The sequence below is a fragment of the Manacus candei genome, unplaced genomic scaffold (genome assembly GCF_025592945.1).
Source record: "Manacus candei isolate 608988 ecotype Guabito, Panama unplaced genomic scaffold, ASM2559294v1 h1tg000063l, whole genome shotgun sequence".
Lineage (NCBI taxonomy): Eukaryota > Metazoa > Chordata > Aves > Passeriformes > Pipridae > Manacus > Manacus candei.
Genome location: NW_026138111.1, coordinates 4,570,047 through 4,589,959, shown reverse-complemented (window position 1 = coordinate 4,589,959; position 19,913 = coordinate 4,570,047). Strand labels below are relative to the sequence as shown.

The 19,913-nt window shown below is 39.3% G+C and overlaps 1 protein-coding gene across 3 annotated transcripts in view; it reads left to right on the top strand.

Annotated features, from left to right (window-relative positions):
* Positions 1 to 5,914: 5,914 nt before the first annotated feature.
* CERK (ceramide kinase) overlaps positions 5,915 to 19,913 on the top strand; it is a 40,294-nt gene continuing 26,295 nt past the window's right edge. The window contains exons 1-5 of one of the 3 annotated variants that reach the window (XM_051805178.1): positions 5,915 to 6,191; positions 14,925 to 15,038; positions 16,193 to 16,315; positions 18,275 to 18,400; positions 18,914 to 18,977. In XM_051805178.1, the coding sequence (XP_051661138.1) occupies positions 6,053 to 6,191; positions 14,925 to 15,038; positions 16,193 to 16,315; positions 18,275 to 18,400; positions 18,914 to 18,977 (566 nt within the window). In that variant the 5' untranslated portion in view covers positions 5,915 to 6,052. Of the gene's footprint in view, positions 6,192 to 6,349; positions 7,466 to 8,346; positions 11,840 to 14,924; positions 15,039 to 16,192; positions 16,316 to 18,274; positions 18,401 to 18,913; positions 18,978 to 19,913 lie in introns of those variants that run through there. The other 2 variants (XM_051805180.1, XM_051805179.1) reach the window with 2 other exon arrangements.

Below are 19,913 nucleotides of genomic sequence, written 5' to 3'. Positions count from 1 at the left end.
CCAGAGAGCATCATCATTCTGTCAGACAGGGACTTTTTGATTTCATTGGTTTTTAAAAGGATTCAGTTATTTGAGAGGGGAGTCTTAGAGCTCCTCCAGGACTCCGGTTGAGACTAATAATTAAAACAGGGAAAAGGACCTAAACAAAGAAATACAAATCAATAGTTCTGTGTATATCTGTAGGTGGGAGCCACAGCTATAACAGCTTGAAACAAATAACACTCATTATTTTTCACAGTGATAGGCAGTTTATGCAGAGAATACACAGGTAGGTAGGAGCTCTGGAAGAAAAAAGAATTCTGTAAATTTCCGTGGATCAGGAACAGCATGTAACATTTTCTTTTGCAAGAAAACAAAGTATCTCTGGATTCATTCCCACACCCTGCAATATATCAACAACTTTCTCTCAAATACCTTTCGGCTCAATTGAATAAAGGGCTGCAATCATCGGTTTTGACAAGCCTTTAAAATTGCTCTTTTTTTTTCCCCAGATCATTTCCAACAATAAATGCAATTTAAATTTTTATGATGAAAGTATAAAAATGCTTTAAAATAGCTCAGGTATTTTTCTAGAGAAGGTGATGTCATTCTTTCCATCAGTAGAGAATATTTTATTCATGCCTTAATCTTTGTTTGCTGATACGTAGAAAAGGAATTGGAACATTAGCAGTATTTTGATATTTAAAATTAATTATTTTCCTCTGTTCTATTATCTTTGCCAGTTAGTTTTCATTTTCCAAAAGTATTTCAATTGCCAAATTTGGCCTTTGGGCGTGTTTACACTGTTCTAATGGGGCTTGTGTGTGTGTACTTGAGAAAAGTATTTGATTCATGAGTAAGTACTTCATTTTGCCTGACATGAACTGAGATAAAATTTTTTTATAATTCCCAGCAGTTGTCTAAAAACCTTCTTGGGGCATTTTTCTGTGGAAGAAAAGCAATACTTCATAGTTATCTATGGGTAGTAATAATAATAATAACATATATATGTATGTATGTATGTATATATAATAAAAGTCCTTTCTAGATTTTGTTTCCAGTTTTAAATTCCTGAGCAATGAGATTAAAGTTTCACTTCTGCATTACTTGTCATTTGGACAAGACCCAGCTGGCTCTTACATACCTATTCAAGGGACAATATCAGGAATACATTCACTGATCTTGAACTGCCTTCTCTTCCCTCAGTGAGACTGAGCACAATTGCAGATGTTCTTTGGGACATGGAGGAGTCCTTGAGCCTGGAGCCATCTCCTTGGAAGCACAGGGCATTGCAGCTGAAGGGCTCCATCACATGTCTGTGACCAGCTGTGTTTTCCAGAGTTCCTGATACAAATCTGCGATTCCTTCTAAGCATCCAACACAGAACTGAGTAGAGTGGCAAAAATATGGTGGAATATGATTCTTCTTTGGTCTCCAGCACACTTGTGTGGGTATTATCCAGCTTTCACTTTGGTTAAGATATTTTACATGTTTTCACTCACTGAGAGACTCACTCTCTCAGATAAGGTTGTATACACAGTACTTTATACTTCTACCAAAATACTACAAGAGCATGTTTGATTTTCCCCATGGAAAATAAATTAGTTGCAGGATCCTAATGAAGAGATTTGGAAGAATGATAGCTCAAGTTTGTAATGATTTAAATCAATATTTTGGTAATGCAGGGCATGCTGAACAATACCTCTCTGCTCCTGTTGATTAAAAAGACATACCTGCTCAAAAGTGTTCCTTAATTGACTGCCTGCAGTATCATGTATTGATCCTGTTCAGTATAACATAGAGCTGCTAGAGGTAAGTACTTTTTATATAGATATCAGAATCATAGAACAGTTTTCTGCCATGGGCAGGGACACCTTCCACTACACCAGGTTGCTCAAAGCCCCATCCAACCTGGCTGTGAACAGTTCAAGGGATGGGGCATCCACAACTTCTCTGACCAACCTGTTCCAGTGTCTCACCACTCCAGGTGGACTCTCACAAGAGCAGACTCAAGGTGGAGAAATATCTCCCAGGGTGAAGTGTGCTGGCCACGCTTCTTTTGATGCAGCCCAGGATACAGTTGGCTTTCTGGGCTGCGGGACTGCATTGTCAGGTCATGTCCAATTTTTCATCCACCAGTACCCTCAAGTCCTTCTCTGCAGGGCTGCTCCCAATCTCTTTGTCCCCCATCCTGTACTGATATTGGTGATTGGCTTGATCCAGGCGTGGGATCTTCCACTTTTCCTTGTTGAACTTCATGAGGTTTGCATGGCCCACTCCTCAAGGCTGTCAAGGTCCCTCTGGATGGCATCACTTCCCTCAAGAGTAACAGCTGCCCCGCTGTCACTTGAGATGAATGACCCACTATAAAATCAGACACTGAGAAGAGAAATTTGCCTTTAAACATTATGTTGTTTGCTAGATAGGTAGTAAATGGATCATAGCAATAACCCTTGTAAGTTGTGTTACCTTGCTGCATTCTTCCCATTTGACATTGTGAATCGTACTTGTTACACAACGTATTATTGTTCCCAAGTTAACTGCAACTGCAACCTTTCCTGTGGCCTCTCTGGACCTGTGAATAAAGTGAGGTGCTTCTACAACCATGTAATTTCTCAGGGTGGAGCCCTGTGAGGGGACATCTTTAGCACTAAGATTTTAGGCTAAAAATCCTGCAGTTTACTGGCATCACTGCATCTGCAGTTATGTCCCCTCGGTGGTAATTAAAGGCTTAGGTAATAAGTAGTAAGACAACAAGTGACACGTGTGTGCTTTGGTCTACCAAATCACCCATCATTTAGAAATTCTTTCTCTGTTAGAATCAGGAAAGAAAAACATACAGTACTAAAAAAAAAAAAAAATTGCATTGGCTCAAATTTGACCTTTACTTTCTAGGGACACATGCACATGTTGATATTCAGGGAACTACCAGAGAGTAACAGAGCAGACCCAACACAGCACTGCTAAGAATTCCTGGAAGACATTCCTGTAGTAGCATGAAGGATCCCAAATCATGGGTTCCAAGAGAGATATGGAGTTCCTGGAGCAGGTCCAGTGGAAGGTAACAAAGTTGATTAAGGGACTGGGGCATCTCTCTTATAAAGAGAAGCTGGGGAAGATGGGCCTGTTCAGTCTTGAGAAGAGACAAATGAGAGGTGACTTCATCAATGTCTGTAAGTATCTGAAGGGAAGGTGTCAAGAGCATGGAGCCAGGCTTTTCTTAGTGGTGCCAAGCAACAGGACAAGAGGCAATGGGGCAGAAACTGAGGCACAGAAAGTTCCACCTGAATATGAGGAAGAACTTCTTTACTGTCAAACTGAGCACACAGTGGAACAGATTGCCCAGAGAGGTTATGGGAGTCTGCCTCACTTGAGATATTTGAGAACCATCTGGACACAATCCTGTGCAATGTGCTCTAGGAGGACCCTGCTTGAGCAGGGAGGTTGGACCAGATTCCCCACTGTGATCCCTTCCAACCTTACGCATTCTGTGATTCTGTGACCAAAACACTGTTACACTAAAACATTGTGCAAGGACGAAATAAGTGTTTTTCTCTTATCTAAACAAATAAGAAATGTGGATGGGGAATGCCATTCCTGCTAGTATAGCAGTATAGTTGCTCTGTAGGCTTCTAAAATACCAGAGAATATTTTATTAGTTTTGTGTTTTACAGTTGAAGACTTTACCTTTAGCTAAGCCAAAAAGAGTTGTCAAAATAATAATAAAAGGAAACCATAACAGGCAAGAGTGGCAAAAAGAATGAACTTTTTACTTCTTCAGCTAACATGGATCACAGTGTAAGAATATTGATTCTAGTCATTGTGCGCTCTAAAAGATTAAATCTACTTTGCCCAGTGGATAAATGATAAATAAGTACCCCAGTGTAATATTTTTAAGACTACGGCTTTGTATTAGTGATCCATTAGGTCTTGGAGGATGTCTGAAGGGGTCAGCAGCGAAAGTCTCTGTTGCACCATGAGTACCACAGAGCTATCTTGGCTTGCAGAAATACAAATAATGGAAATTAAATGTGCTAGTTATGATATGACACAAAACAAAAGGGATGTTCCTGGCCCAGGGATCTTACCATCCAAGTATAAGAGGGACAATAAGAGATGATGCAGGTGGGAAAATGCAAAGAACCAGTGAGACGTTAATGACTGCTCAGCACTGCATTTGGCAGACCAATGTTCACAATGGACTTTTAAGCCTCAGCATAAAGAGCTCTATAGGTGTTTGTGGAGGGACAGATTAAAAAATATAAACAACAAAACAACTGATAGAAACAAAGTATTCCTTGAAATTGTGAAAGTGTGGCATATCTAGGTATGTTCAACAAAAAGTTGGCAACATCGTGTCTTTCAAGGCCAGAGGAAAGCATGTTTGAATGACTGAGATAGATGGTAACAAGTATTTGTTGCACTGGGAGACTGTCTTGAACATGTAACTTCGATGGCAATGCCTAGCTCATTTGTTTTCAGAAAATGAAATCACAAAATAACATAATGGATTAGGTTGGAAGGGACTTTAAAGATCATCTAGTTCAAATCCCCCTGCCATGGGCAAACATCTACCACTAGACCAGGTTACTCAGAGCCCCATCCAACCTGGCCTTGAACACTTCAGAGATCAGCAACGTCAGCTTCTCTGGGCAACCTGTTGGAGTGTCTCACCTGCCTCACAGTAAAGAATTTCTTCTGAGTATCTAATCTAAACCTCGCCTCTTTCAATTTATAGCCATTTCCCTTTGTTCTATTGCTACATGCCCTTGTAAACTGTGAGTGAAATGTGAGTACATTACAAGGGTCAGAGCAAAGCCGAAGTGCAGAAGCTTTTTCAGCATGCACTGGCTCTGAGCAAAACCAGCTGGAGTGTCTCTGTATCATCCTCATGTAGCAGAGAGCTGGCCCAAGCAGGACCCATGTAAGAACAGACCAGAGGTGTTTTCCACTACACTCTATAGGAAATATTCACATTTGGAGTAAGGTTGGAGGTGGAGCTACTGCTGCTCTGTCTGTTCTGTGTTTTGATAGGATACTGATGGTTATAATGAGAAGGTTAAGGAACACCACAGAGGAAAGACAGCAAAGAATTAAGAGCTTAATTATAGTGAATTACTGTTGCTATCTCTAAGGTCAACCCAAAATGTTTTTATGTAAAGGAAAGTTTGGTTACAGCATCACAGAATATACCAAGTTGAAAGGGACCCACAAGGATCATTGAGTCCAATTCCCGTCCCTGCACAGGACCATCCCCAAGAGTCACACCGCGTACCTGATATTGTCCAGATGCTTCTTGAACTGTCAGGCTTGGTGCTGTGACCAGTTCCCTGGGGAGCCTGTTCCAGTGCCAAACTACCCTCTGGGTGAAGAACCTTTTTCTAATATCCAACCTAAACCTCCCGACACAACTTCAGGCCATTCCCTCGGGTCCTGTCACTGTTCACCACAGAGAAGAGATCAGTGGCTGCCCCTCCTCTTCCCCTAACGAGGAAGTTGTAGACTGCAAGGAGGTCTGCCCTCAGTCTCCTCTTCTCCAGGCTGAACAGACCGAGTGACCTCCAGACATTTGTGGATAGATGTACTCATTGCATTTTCACTGTCTAAAGGGAAAGAGAGACAAGTCCATCGACACCAGGATGGGTGCAAAAAAACCCACGAAAGCAATTCAACCCCGTCACGGTGTCAGCCCCGGTGTCTCCGCACGGAGCCCGGCCCGGGGGCTCCGCCGCGGGTCGCAGAGCACGTGTCTGTCGCCAGCGGGGCGAGGAGACAAAGCAGGGCGGGCCCTCCGCCACCCCTGCGCCCGCAGCCCGGGCAGCCCGGCCTCACTGCCCCGGCCTGACGTGCCAGTGGCCCCGGCCCCGGCCTGCCCCGGCGCCGGGAGCCGCCGTGCCGGGAGCCGGGCCCCGCCCCGCAGCGCTGTCGTAGCGCTGACGCCGCGGCCGCCCCGCCCGGGCCAGCCGGGTAGCGGCGGGCCGGGGGCGCCGTTAGGTGCTGGGCTCCCCCGCCGCGCCGCCCGCGCCGCCGGGCCATGCGGTAGCGGCTGCGGCGGGCCGGGCTCTCGGCGGCCATGGAGCGGCTCCCCGGCGGCCGCCGGCCCCGGCTGGTGTCCTCGCTGGGGCTGGGGCGGCGCTCCTGGGAGGTCACCTTAGACGAGGAGCGGGGGCGGCTGGCCTGGCGCGACCCCCGCCCGCCGCGCCGCGCCGGCGGTGAGTGGGGCGGGCAGGGGCCGGGAGCGCACCGGGAGCGCACCTGCCGCGGCCTGCGGCGTGCCGGGGCCCCCGAGGGGCCGCCTGCCCTCGGCGGGGGGAAGGGCGTCCGCGGCGTCCCCGGCGGCTGCGGGCGCGGGTGCCGGCGGGGGCGGCCTGCGGGCAGTGCTGACGCGGGTCCCGCGGCGCGGGGCGCGCTGAGCATCCGGAGCGCTCTGCCGGCGTGAGCGCTTCCTGCGCTCGACTTTGCGGCGCCTCTGGGATTCAGAGTTCGGCGGTGACAGGCGGAGAGTGCCCCTGTCCCACGCGGGGCCGAACCGGGCGCTCGGAGCGGGGAGACGGGCCGGGACTGTGCCCGGCAACAGCCGCCTGTGCTGAGCGAATCTGCCGCTGAATCGGGCTGTGCCTTCCGAAACAAAGCCGAAAGCGGCTCACGCTGAGCCGCAGCCCCTGCGAGCGTGTCCCGGAGCAACCCGTCCGAGCATCTGTGTTTCGGACGGCACAGGGGGACACCTGTCCCTGCGGCGCGCTGAGCAAAGCACAGATTTGTGCGGCTGAACCCCACTTGGCGCTGCGAGTAGGTCGAAGCGTGTAGTTTGTAATGTAGTTAAATTAGTCCTAGCAGGACATAATAGACTTACAGAACCTTAAAAGCAGTTTTGGTTTTTTTTACTTACATGACTTACGGTTAAAAAGCACTTTCATGCAGTGTTTCAGGCGAATACTGTTGTTTTTTTTTTTTAAGTGAGCTTTTTTTGCAACTTTTCGCTTTCTAAAGGACTCAATGAAAAAATTTCAAAGTTTAACTTTTGCAATTTACTGCTTTGAAAAGATTTAGTATAGGCTAATAGTTCATAACGTGGTAACAAAGCTGTTTATAGTTTCCCTTGTTAGAATGATTCCAATGTACAAAACTACCAGTGCGAGAAGTTACTGCTGGAACTCCCCCCAAAAAATTCAGGTTAACTTCTGAAAATGTCTGCATATCAAGCTTTCTATGTACTTTAAATGGTATTTTTTCCAGGGTCTTTGACTTTGGGGTTTTTATAGAGTAATTATTCCCATTGTTAATATAGCCTTATTAACATGGCATGTGAACATCTGAAAATGTGTAATGTCTTTTTTTTCATAGCAGCTGCTGTAGTAGAGTTGAAAACTTCTGTCATCTTCATTTTAGAGGCTGGAGGAACTGAGACAGAGAGAAAGTAATAATAGAAAGGCAGACTAGAAGTTTTATCTGAGAAACATTTGAATATAGATGCTTCCAGTCCCAGGCAAGTCTCCAAACTTAAATAGTTCTTCCCTTCTTACCATGTATCTTTGTTAAATATTTTTCTGATTTTATCATAATATCTTATTGGCCGGAGGCTTTTCTCAAGAAGGTGAGGGAAAAAGGAGAAGGAGGACTCAAGAAGAATTTTAAGAATTTGGTGTTACAGTTTACGTTATTGAGAATTGGTCATGTTTAGTTAAGTACAACCCTTCTTATTCATAATGTAAAAATAGACTTTGTTATGCTTCATCTGCTATTGTGTGAATAGTTTGACATAATCTACTTTTTATCAGCAGTACTGATGAAAAAAGTATTTGAAAATTCATGACCTTTCTTCAGGTGTTCAGCTAAATGAACGTAAGGCTTTAAAGACAAATTGATTCTTTAATTCTGCTGAGTTAAATATCTTGATGTGAAAAATAAGCTGTATACTTTTCAAAATGAAATAAAATTAGTCTAGAGAAAGGTACCTCACTCTTAAATTTAAAATACAAAGTTCCAAAGACTTTTGGGATAATTACTTCCAGTAGGTAAAGTAGCCCCTCCTTTGGAGATAATTCAGTTGAATTGTGTAATGTCCTTCTAAAAATGCCTTTGCAAAGTTACTAGTTGACTGATCTGTAGGACAGAGCAAGTTCAAGGGGAGCTACATTCTGCTGTATGATGCCTTCATTTAGACAAAGCAAGAGTCCCACAGAATCACACCAGCTCTCTCACTAGCACTCTCAAGTTTACAGCTGCTTACAGCTGTGAGTTTTTACAACTTTTTAAGTTGTAAGTTTTCATGACTTAGGCCAAACCAAGTATGAACCTGTCCCAAAGCATGTTCCCAATGGATGCCAGAATGCTGGGAATGGTGGAAGGAGAGTGGGACATAGTAAACTAGACTCTTTCTGAGGCAGTTTCCGAAGCAGTACCCAGCTGGAGATTCCTCAGGAGGCAAGTGTGGTTACTGAGTGTGCCTGCTGTCCTGTAGCGTAGCTGTTTACAAAATTTTGGAAAACTGGATGTGAAATCAGAAGTCAGATGATGGGAGAAGAAAAAGAAATGCCTAAGTGTTCTCGAGGCACAGGTACAATTTATGTAGAGAACAATACAATAGATAATGTACCTTCTCAACTCCCTGATTAATTCATGTCTTGCCTGTGCTTGTGCTTTAATACCATCACAGTCTTGTATTGCTGCCCTGTTGACTCTAAACTCTTTTAAGACCTGGGATGATTCATTGTGTTCTCTTCAATTATTTTGGAAATATGAGCAGCATACATGACAGTATATAAATAAACTTAATAATATGGAAGATGGTTAGTTAGAAGCATATAATTTCAGAGGAGTTGCTTGACCAAGATTGGTATCTTTCTACCATTTAGCCTTTGACTACGTGACTATTGTGCATTGTGTCTAAATACAGACTAAATTATGCAGTATAAAAGTGCTATATTTCTTGTTTAATAGGTAGTTATTACAGTGAAGCAGTTGTCTTCAAACTGTAAAAAATCAAGACTGCTTATTTTCTGAGCATTTATTATTGTCTTGAGTTTAGCTATATAATTAAATATTGTTTGGTATATATTTTTTCAAGGTTTTCAGACTTTGACAGGTACGGAACTAGGGCTATAGTTAGATGTATTGTAGAAGTGTTGAAATATTTACCTTTCCGTGTGGCATCCAAATCAAGAACAGGTAGGAAGCAACAGAGACTTTGTCCTGTTGTCCAGGAAAATACAGTTTAACAGAATATGGGGAGATTCTTATGTTTTGTCATCTCTGTATAATGATATTTACATATATATATTTAAATCCCATTCTGTCAAATGGCAGAAGAAAGAAGCATTAATTCAGGAGAATTATTTTTAATGCTATCATTGAGAAGATACCAACAGTAGCAAAAACACTAAATGTTTGTTCAAGTTATGGTACATTTTTAAAACCTAAATTCCTAAATACAGTTTATTTTCTACTGTTAGACCTTGTTTATCTTCATCACAGTTTCAAGTTCTGTCTTCAGTGGGAAGCGGTTCCCATTTCCTGTTCTTTGATGGTTAGACGTGTTTGAACTTGGACAGAAAAGTTTTACCTGAAAATTTTCATGTGTTTCTCTGTTACTTTTAGTTACACATCTTTATTCCTAGGCATGCCTTCATCTTCAAATGTTCTGAAGAACATTATTTTTCAACCTTGTGACATTTCTCTGTGAGGTTTAGTTGTTAATCATAAACAATGTATGCAAAGCTGGTCAGATAAATTATTCTATTATTTCCTCATGTTGATGGCACAATCAGGTTTTTCTCAAGTAACACATGATAAAACTTTTTGTACCAAATTCACAGCAGATTATATATTGTCCATATATTCTTACAGGTATTGTAGAAGCATTGGCTACGATTTTATCATGCCTAGTAGTAGGGCATTACAAATGTAAAATGAAATTCTCCTGTCATTTTTCTGGGATTTTTTTTTTTATTTCTGAATTAGAAACATGAAGGGGATGACCAAACTAGACCCTGAGCTGTACACATTCACTTACTGTGTGTACTGTCTTTTAACCTTTGCATTTCTCCCTTCAGAATTCTCCTCCAGGTGTCTTTTCCAAAACGACTGCCTGAGGAAGCCTCAGTATTAGTTGTTCACAAGACTGATGCCACTATGATGTGGATTCTAAAGAATGCTCAGTTTGGTTAACACCATACCGAGACAGCAGAGGGTGGGCCTGCTTGGAAATAAGGTCTGTCCAGCGCCTGCCACTGTAGTGTGTTGTCACATCCTTAGTCAAGGTCATTTTTCATCAGTCATTCCCAGTTGGCAAAGGGCATGTGTAGAAATGGGATCCATGTTTTTCTATACACAATTCCGCAACTACATGAGCAGGTAGGATATGGGGAATAATTGCTCTAGCAGCTATTGTTTCTTTGGAATGTGTTATCTGGAAGATACATTATTCAAATATAGATGCACACTATTTTAAACAATACCTGGTTTTTAGCATACACCTCTGGTGGGTTTTTTTTCTCCCCTTAAGGTGAATAAGGGCATCTTATTGCCTGCTTTATCACTTTTTCACTCAATGCAGTTGAGTTGAAAAGATTTAATTTGGAAATAAAAGAAAGACAATGGGAAGACATTCAATAGTACGATGTAAATATGCAAATTGACCCAAGTTCAAATTGCTGTGCTTTGATTCAGATTCTTATGATGTGAAGCAGCAATGTGATCATAGTAGAAACTGATCTATCTGTTTACAAAGTACTTGAAGATTTACTTTAAAATAAAAGAAGCCAATTTCCTTATACGTGGCTGTATATAATGAAATCATGGTCTTTGGATGTTTCTGTGACTCTTCCACAGTTTTGAATTAAATCATTTACTCATGATGCCTTTTTTCTTCCCCCTCCCTTAGGATTTGAATTGTCTGTAATTCTGTTCAATATCCCACCTTCTCTTATTCTGATGTTTATTAAACACAGCTTTCTGTACTGCATGATTGCTATAATGCAGTGTACCTTTTGATAGAAAACATTCCTGTTTCCTTGCTTTTAGGTGAAGGCAAAGCTTAAACCTTAACACTTAACCCTTCATGTGGTCTCTTAACAGCAAATTAGTTTTCAGAGTGACTGAAAAAATACTTTTTCTTTAAATCTACATCCTAGCTTTTTACTTGTTTATTTTTAAGTCACGAGAACATACTAATAGTTTAAATTAATTCTGAATGCTCCTGCATCCATGGGCCTCAGATGAATTTTAAGAATAAACCAAATGCTGTGATCAGCAATGATTTTATACTTGTTCACGTCTGTGTTGCTTTGAGCTAACACATTTCTGAGGGAGGAATTTGGCTTGTAGGACGTGTAGTTGGCAGTGATGAATGATCAAGTCTTGACTGAGGTTCTGAGTGAGTTTGCTTATAAACTTGGGAAGCGTTCTGTGGGAGTGGCAGACAGCAATGACGCACCAAAAAGCCTTTCTTAACACAGAAAAACACACTTCACAACTTCTGGCTACATTTTGCACAGAGAAGGCCCACTGTTAGTGTGCCTACCTTGGATGTTTTTCTGTGGTTTTTTCCCCCTGTCCCACTTGCTTGATGTAAGGGAAAAGTACTGTGCATCTAACTCAGTATATTGCTGATTTTTCAGTTTGCTCTTAGGAAGAATGTCTGTTAAGATTAAGAGCACTGTGACCCAGAATGAGTAATGACCAGCACAACCAGTGTGTTGAGAAGATTGTCACCTGTTCATTGTGTGTTTTGTTTGAGGCTTTTTGTTTGATTTTGTTGGTTTTGGTTTTGATTTTTTGTATTTTTTTTTTGCCATGCCCCTTCATCCTGCTTTTCTGGATGGTCAACTCCTTGTCTCTAGTATGCTAGACCTTGAACAAGGTGAGGCATGAAAACATAAATATGTGAAGATTTTTGAGACTAAGCTTAAGAAAATTGATAAGTTTTTCAGTGTTTCTGAACTCAAAATGCAGTCTCTTGAATCTAGATGTGTGTGTTGAAAACATCACAGTATTTTGCCTGGAATTGTATGCTCATTAGTACATATGTCAACCTTGTTGAACTCTCAAAAGAGGGTGGGATAGACCTTCTACTTATTTTTATAGGGTGGGGTTTGGTGACTAAATGGCAGATGAGGGCATTGTGTTTATAAGGACAGGACTGTGCTGCTTGTACTGAAGGTCTCTGATTCCTTCACATTCTTCCTTCTGGGGAAAAGGGAGAAGGGTAGAACTAAGTAGTTGGTTTGCTATGTGATTAAACAATGTTGCATGTAACAGCAAGTTCAATGGTGATAATCATATTTGGACTGATACAAATTCTTGAATTCTATTAAAACACAAGTGTCACTGCATTTGGTTTTGTTTTTGTAAGCTATAGGAAATGTTCTGAATAATGCATTTTGTTTAAGAAAGCTTTGCATTTTTCTGGCCTTCTGCAATTACTGTGATCAGTAGCATGTGGTTTTGACTGCCTTAAGATTGGAGATTGCTCTCAGGGCAGTGGACTTTCTTGATGCTTTTCTGGGGCTAAGTAGTACTGAGGGGTATAATCAGCAGAGTTGGTATTCATAGAACAAAAACTTCTCAGACTTCCACCAAACCCAAAGATACACAGAGGGAAGGTGGGATCACTGTGCTTCACCTTTTGTTTGGTGGGGTTTTTTTCCCTCTTTTTCAGGAATCTGTTTTTTCAGATATGTAACTCTGGTGCGTTTAGATAAAAAAAAAGTACATATGTAACTGAAGTATTTACTCTTTGCTTCTTTTGCCACATCTATGAAGAGATTTGCTGGAAAATCAAAACTTCCAGTCATGCAATTGTCAGAAGGAGAACACACCTGAAGAATTAGGAGAGCTTAGAAGTGGTTTTAAGGTCTAGGATTTTAATATAAGCTATGTAATATGTGCTAAAATACATACTCCGAAGAAATGCTTTCAGTGATACACATTTGGAAGTACTTTTAAATCCATTATCTATCTGTGCAGCTGAACAGCTTTATTATATAAAAAAATGTCTAATAAAACAATGACTTCAGTTGCTACTTTCAGTTGCTAAGAAATATCCACTAAGAGAACTGTTTCCCAAAATGTTCATTAGAGCATTGTCATTTAAATTTTGATCTAAATGTGGTTTATAAGTTTTGTAGCCTATCTTTGAGCAGTAACAAAATAGATTGCCACTTGAATGCAACCTTCATAAATGCAACAAGCTTTCTTTCATATTTTGACATACGGATCAGTGACATAGCCAGTAGTAAAATGAGAAGTAAAAGCAGTTTTAGAAAACAAAGAATAAAGGATGTGTTTCCTTTCCTTTATTGTTCTGTCTCTGTTTGGCATTTCGTTTCCCTTGGATAAATGTATAGGTGAATAATTGTATTGAGATTCCTTAGCAGATCTTATATCTGTTAGGAAGACAAAATAACTATTACTATCCAATAGTAGATACTTGATATAGTTTTACATGTGCATATGTATGATATACATATCGTACATCTCAGAGTTCATCTCTTCTGCTGGATCTTTATAAAGACATTCTGTGACTGCTGCACTTCCCTATCATACCTTTTGTATGGGAAATGCAATTATTATAAGCTGAAAATTGTTTTTAAGTAGCTGAAACATTCAAATACAGCCAAATTCCTTAAAGACCTCAGTGTAAAGTTTGAAGGCTACATTTCCTTTGAGTCATGCAAAAAATCTCTGAGAAGACAAAATCACTAAATGAGCATAAATCATGTCAAATGCTAAAACACCTGTAAAGGGGGGGGAAAAACCCTTGTGTGAATAGTCCACAGTTTGTCAATAGATGTGACAATAGGTAATGACTCTATTGACTAAAACAGCTGAATAGGACGGGCAAGAAATAATAAAGTTGAACTAGTGGCAATGAATTGTACTCATCACTGTGAAAAGGTCAGGAAAACTTTGCTGATTTTTCATTCCTAGCTTCTACCATTGTACTTCTGCAAAGCAGAGGAAAATGAAGTGTAGGATAAACCCCACTAACAATGGGTTGTCTGTATTTTATGTGTTTATTATCTCTTTATATCTCAGTATTGTTCTCTATATATGATAGAAACAAGTATATTATAATTGTTATATAAGAGATTACTTACATATTATCATAATAATATGTCTTTTTTACATGTGTTTATATACAGTGAGCACTTGCTTGTGCAGAAATAAAAAGCATGCATTTTCAGTTCCACTCTGTTCTTGAGATGAGGTGAAAGTGGAGCAGTGTTGAAATCAGTAATGAAAATGAGGGAAAACCCTCAATTTGACAGGAGTTAAGAAGTCTGAGAAGGTGTCTAGGAACTATAAGAGAAAACAGAGTGAGGGTGAAAGAAATTCTTTCATAGTCTAAGAGCAAGAGGCCTTCAATTCTGAAAAACAAGGGTTTTGAAGTTGATACCAGGGCAATATATTTAACACTACATAAACATAACATCTAGAATTTTCTTCTTAGTAGATCTGAAAGTTTAAAAGCTTGGTGGGATTTAGAACCTTAAGAATTCATATGAATGCCCCTCTTTCATAAGCCAGCTACTTACTTGTGAATAACAAATAGTCTCTGTAGTCTCTGCACTAGATTTAGTTGCACATTTGTTGAAATAGCTTGTGCTATTCACTGTCAAATATCTGGACGAGACCTCATTGAAGGGGAAATTGAATTACTCTGAATTCAGTGTTGCTGGATTTTGGCTTCATGCAGAAATATTTTTACACATAAAATACCTAATTTTCTGAGAAATTAGGGGTACCTCAGAGGTGGTTATGGATTATGTTCTTTGACTAAAGGCAAAAGAAAATTGAAAATATTCAGCTAATTCCTAATTATGCTCTCGGTTGTGCTTATTGAGCAGCTGCTCTAATCATATGCCTATATCATATTAGGTCTAGAAATAATCATTTGGGTGCTGTTTGAAGATGTTAATGTGTAAGATCTTGTGTTCCCACAGAAAACTGTTTTGTACCAATCTCCGAGATCATTTCTGTAGAAGAAACTGAACTTAACAAGAAACAGCGTAACATTGGCAAATGGCAAAAGATGACAAAGCTACATGCTTTCACAGGTAAGGCAAATAACAATGCTTGTGCTAGTTACTTTGCTGAAGGTACTTTAAGGCAGACTCAAAATGAATCCTCAGATTAATTTTTTTTAACAGAAATGTTATGTTTAAAAATACCCAATGAAACAACCCCTCCCCCTCAAGGCAAAAAAAAAAGAAAGACCAAAATAAATACAAGCAAAAGCACCACAAAAACAAACAAAAGAACTCCCCAAAATCCGTCAGTTTACATTTAAAGGTCCTTATTTTGGAAAATAAAACACTTCCTTTAAGAAAATGTACTGGTTTTAGTTATTAATTGAAGTTCAAACTAATATCTTGTGTTTCTGCTGCTGAATGACTCTGCAGCAGGACACTTGCTTTCTATTACTTGACTAGAAAATCAAGAGAGCCTGAAAAAATGAGTCTTGAATGTTTGGGCTTTTTTAAATTATCCCTAACCATCACAATGTGTACATGAGAAGGTTCTTTGTATTATTGACTGCATTTTTTAAAACAAAGTGCTTGAAATAAATGTCTGCTTGTGTTGGGAAAAGAGTGGTGACTTCTGTGCTGCAAAGATGGGGCAAATGTGATGGCTCCCATGCCAAAATTTTATGTTGTAGAGTACTTTCCTCACATTTAGTCCTCCAGTAAGAGTAACTGGAGATACTGTAGATAAAAAGGTAAGTCTTTTTCTCAAATTTCAGCTTTATGAAATTAAATTCACCCTCTTGGTTACATGAGAGCTGATGTCAGTCTGGTTTATCTTCTTAAGCTTGTGGCATTTTATATTATGTAGATATTGCAGACTTTAAGACAGATAAAATATTATATAAGCTCGGTGAACTTTTGTATAGGTATGGCTATAATAAGTTTATGAAAAATGGTTTGTATTTGCTTTAAAAAGAAGTCTATGTTTGGGTCTCTGCTATAAGGTAATGACCTCAGCAAGTGTTTTCATTTATGTTTTCATTTGGACTTTTTATGAATGTCCTGTTCACACTCTGAATGCTTCTGTCATTTGCCGAAGTGTTTAGTGGAGATTAATTGCCACTTTTTTCCAAAGGTTGATATTTTGGTTATCTTTCTGAAATGCATTTGTCATTTCATGGAACTGTCTTATTATGCCTCTTTGTTTTTTTTTTTCCCTTTCTTTTTTTTTTAAATTTAAATAGTATATTATGTGAAGAAAGCCCGAAATCACCGCTGGCGGTGCAGTGATGTGACTTTTTGGTGTGTTGATGAGCACTTATGTAATCAGTGGATACAGGCGCTGAAAGAATTACTTGAAATGCAGAGTAAGTTTGAATAAACTGTGAACATTTGCACTATCATTTTGCAGGCTTGTACATCAATCAGTGTAATTTTGATATATCTGCTTTTTTGAACTCAAAAATCGAGGGAGTTAAGAGTTGAAGTGTCTCCTTATCACTGCTTTTCTGTTTTGCACATTCACTAGGTTGTACTGAGTGTTTAATAGAACTATAGGTGTCATATAATTTTGCCCAGATATATATTATTTTCACGACATAGGGACACATTACAAGCTTAGCAGAGGCTTTGGAGAAAGTAAAGGGCAGATGTAAACTGCAGGGATTTGAGGACAAAGACTGTAGCAATTGTAAGATTTATGGGTGGCTTTTTGTGTGTGTTTCACCTTTCCAGACTCTCTCATCAACAAAATGTGCCTTATGTGGTAAGAGTTCCCATTAATCATTTCTGAGACTCTTGGACATCTACTTCTTGAAAGTTAAAAGTAGTTTTGCAGGAGTTATTCCTGAAAGAGGTACCTTGATAGATGTCAGTGGGTGGCAGGAGCAGAGTAACTCCATGGCAGAAAGGACGTCAAGGATGGCCATAGCACAGGTGGTGCCCATGCTAACCAGGGTGCAGTCCCACTGTATCTGAACAGGGTGGGAAGAACAGGGATGGGGATAAAATCAGGTCTGATTTACAGCCCAGGTGAGATAAAGTAATTGGGTCCACCCAGGGAGGCCAGAGCAGAGCAGCTGGAGCTGGAGACAGGACTGGAGATGAGCTACCTACAGCATAGGTCTGAGGTCCATCTGAAATACAGAGCTGGAGAAGGGACTGGGTGCAAGTACACCTACAATGTAACTCAAGAAAGTACTTAAGGTTCACAGAATAAAAGTGGATATTTAAGAAAAACTGTTATGAACAGGCAACGGGAAGATTCTTTTTAGTATTTTTGTTTTATATATGTTACACAAGGTATCTGTCTTTTTCAAAAAATGAGGTTTGTGCACCCATTCAGTACACCTGTGAGAAATGTGGCCTAAGCAGTCAGCTCCATTTGAGTGCAATTGTTCGTTTTATTGGTAAAAAACTATTTCAGAAAAGGGAACAACTTCTCAGAGAGGGTGAATAGTGCCTTGAGCTTGTGGCAGATTTAAACTGTTCAAAATGTCTAGCTTGGGTGGACTTGTTGTAAAAGCATTCTGATCTAACAATTCTAATATAACTTTCCTTTTAAAATAATAATAATTTAGAATGCCATCTGAGGAAGTATACATGTTATAAGTTTTTTTCTGTTCCGTAAAAAAGGAAGGTTCTCTAGGTGCAGCAAGCATTACTATTTTGTATATCTGTTAATACAGAAGTGTAGTAATTGTTTTCATTGCCATTACCAATGTAAATCCATAAATAAATGGGAAAACTCGAGGTAGTAATATCAAAGGTGTTTCGGGAAGGGGAAGGGGTTACACTGTAAGGCAAGCACTTGCTGTGCAGCACGTAATTTTGTGAGGTATTCTTATTGTGACTTGATTACAGAAAGGAAATGCACTTTAAATATGTTATTAAAGCTGGAAGGTAGTTGAAATAATGTAAAAGTATTTCTACGTTTGCTTCACTTACAAGTGCCTTTCCTATTGCTATCCTTCTAGCCTTGTGTGCTGGGATACCAATTAATTAGTTTTACTAATATGATGGGAAGGTACTGCAAGAATGATGCATAAGAATGTAAGATATGCATTCAGGAGAAATGATTCTGAATTTTGCCTCTTGCTGTCTTATTAATAATTGTTCAGTACTGTCAGTATCCTCAGTATAATAAAGAGGACAGATGAAGCAGGATTTTATAGCTCTTTGTTAAAAGAATTACAAGAGTTAATAAAAAGTTCTAAGTCTTTTATGCTGTGACCACTTTGATATTAATAGGTTTGGTTTTGTATGGCTTGTTGAATTTTTGTTTTGTGTACAAAATCAGTATACTGTAATATTTTTCCTTACTGCAGAGTCTAGACCAAAGCAGTTGCTTGTGTATATTAATCCCTATGGAGGAAAAAGACAAGGGAAAAGGATTTATGAACAGAAAGTTGCTCCACTCTTCAGTCTGGCTTCTATATCCACTGATGTTGTTAGTGAGTAATTAATGTTTTAGTTTCTTAATAAACACAAGATGAACCCTTTAAAACATCCTTGAGTAGCTAAAGTTCTTTCTGTTACCTTTTCTTACTAAGGAAATGAAACAAAGTGGTAGAGAATGTTTCCTGATTAAAGCATAGGTAGCCAAATAATTGCAACCTTATATCAACTTTTTACTAAACTAAAACTTCTGTTGCTTCTGAGCTATTTGAGCTCTTAATCTATAAAATACTGCCTTTCTTCTCTTTTTCAGTTTCGCAGGTAAAACCGAATGTTCATTTGCACAATTTTTAATAAAATATTTTTTCCATATGTACTGCAGTGCATGCCTCTTTCAATTCCTTCCCTGGCAAAATCTTTCAAAACACATTTTATGGACAGGCTGTTTTATGGCCACATTGGTAATAGAATCATGGTTATTAATGAATTAATTTTTATAATTGTATATTATAAATTATTTTATGACATTATTTTTAACAGTAAATTTTAATGTGTTTCTTTCTTCACAGTAACTGAACATGCTAATCATGCTAAGGACAATTTATTTGAAGTTAATATTTATAAATATGATGGGTAAGTAACTTCATTTGCCTTTTTTAATTCTTTTAAAGCTGATATGTTGTGTAATCTGCCTGTTCTTTAATTTAAAATGGTAGCCTTCATTGCTGATACATTTATTGCCTCAACTGAAAGTCCTGGGGTGTGTTCCTTTCTGTAGGAGATCCCCATTTAGGAGTATCAAAAGAAAATTAAACTCTTTCTGTAAACTTGTTCAATATACAATATATTCAACCATAATATAACAATGTTGACATGAGATTTGTGTTCAAAAGATGAATGTAAGATTAATTCTGCTTAGTTGAGCGTTCTGTGATAGCTCAAAAACTACCCTGAAATGCTTTGTAATCTTGACATACACAGGAGTTCAGAACACTGCACTGGTGGCATTCAGCCTGTGTGTAAAAGAACATGGACTGTTTAGAAATATTTCAGGTAGTTCCTCTTGCTCTGTGTGTCTGTTAAATAATGGCTACATCATTTGGCTTTATTTGCATTTGTTCTGTTGTGGAGTTACTGTTTTAAAAGAAGAGCTGACTGAATGGTTATCTTGCATTCCATTATTAAATCTGCTGTAAAAGCAGAATATTTTAATAAATAAGCTAGTAATTTCAGTTTCCAGTTAATAACATGAAATAAGTTACATGTCTGGAAAATCATGAAAGTATGTGCAGAACCTATGCGGATAAACTCTCATAACTACAGTATTTTAAAATAGTATCTTATGCCTGCTGATAGGTACATTTAAACTGGTAAGTTGCAAAAATAAAATACATTCTGTCTTTTCCCAGTAGTTTTGCTACGGGAGCAGATCTATATGCATTGTATATATCAAGTAAGGGCATGATGTTCCCAGACCTCACCTGCTTTAAAATGAGTTGACTTTAAATAGTTTTGTCTATACTGGGATTTTTCTTAATTTTTCAGAACTGCAGGGAGGGGAGACCTTGA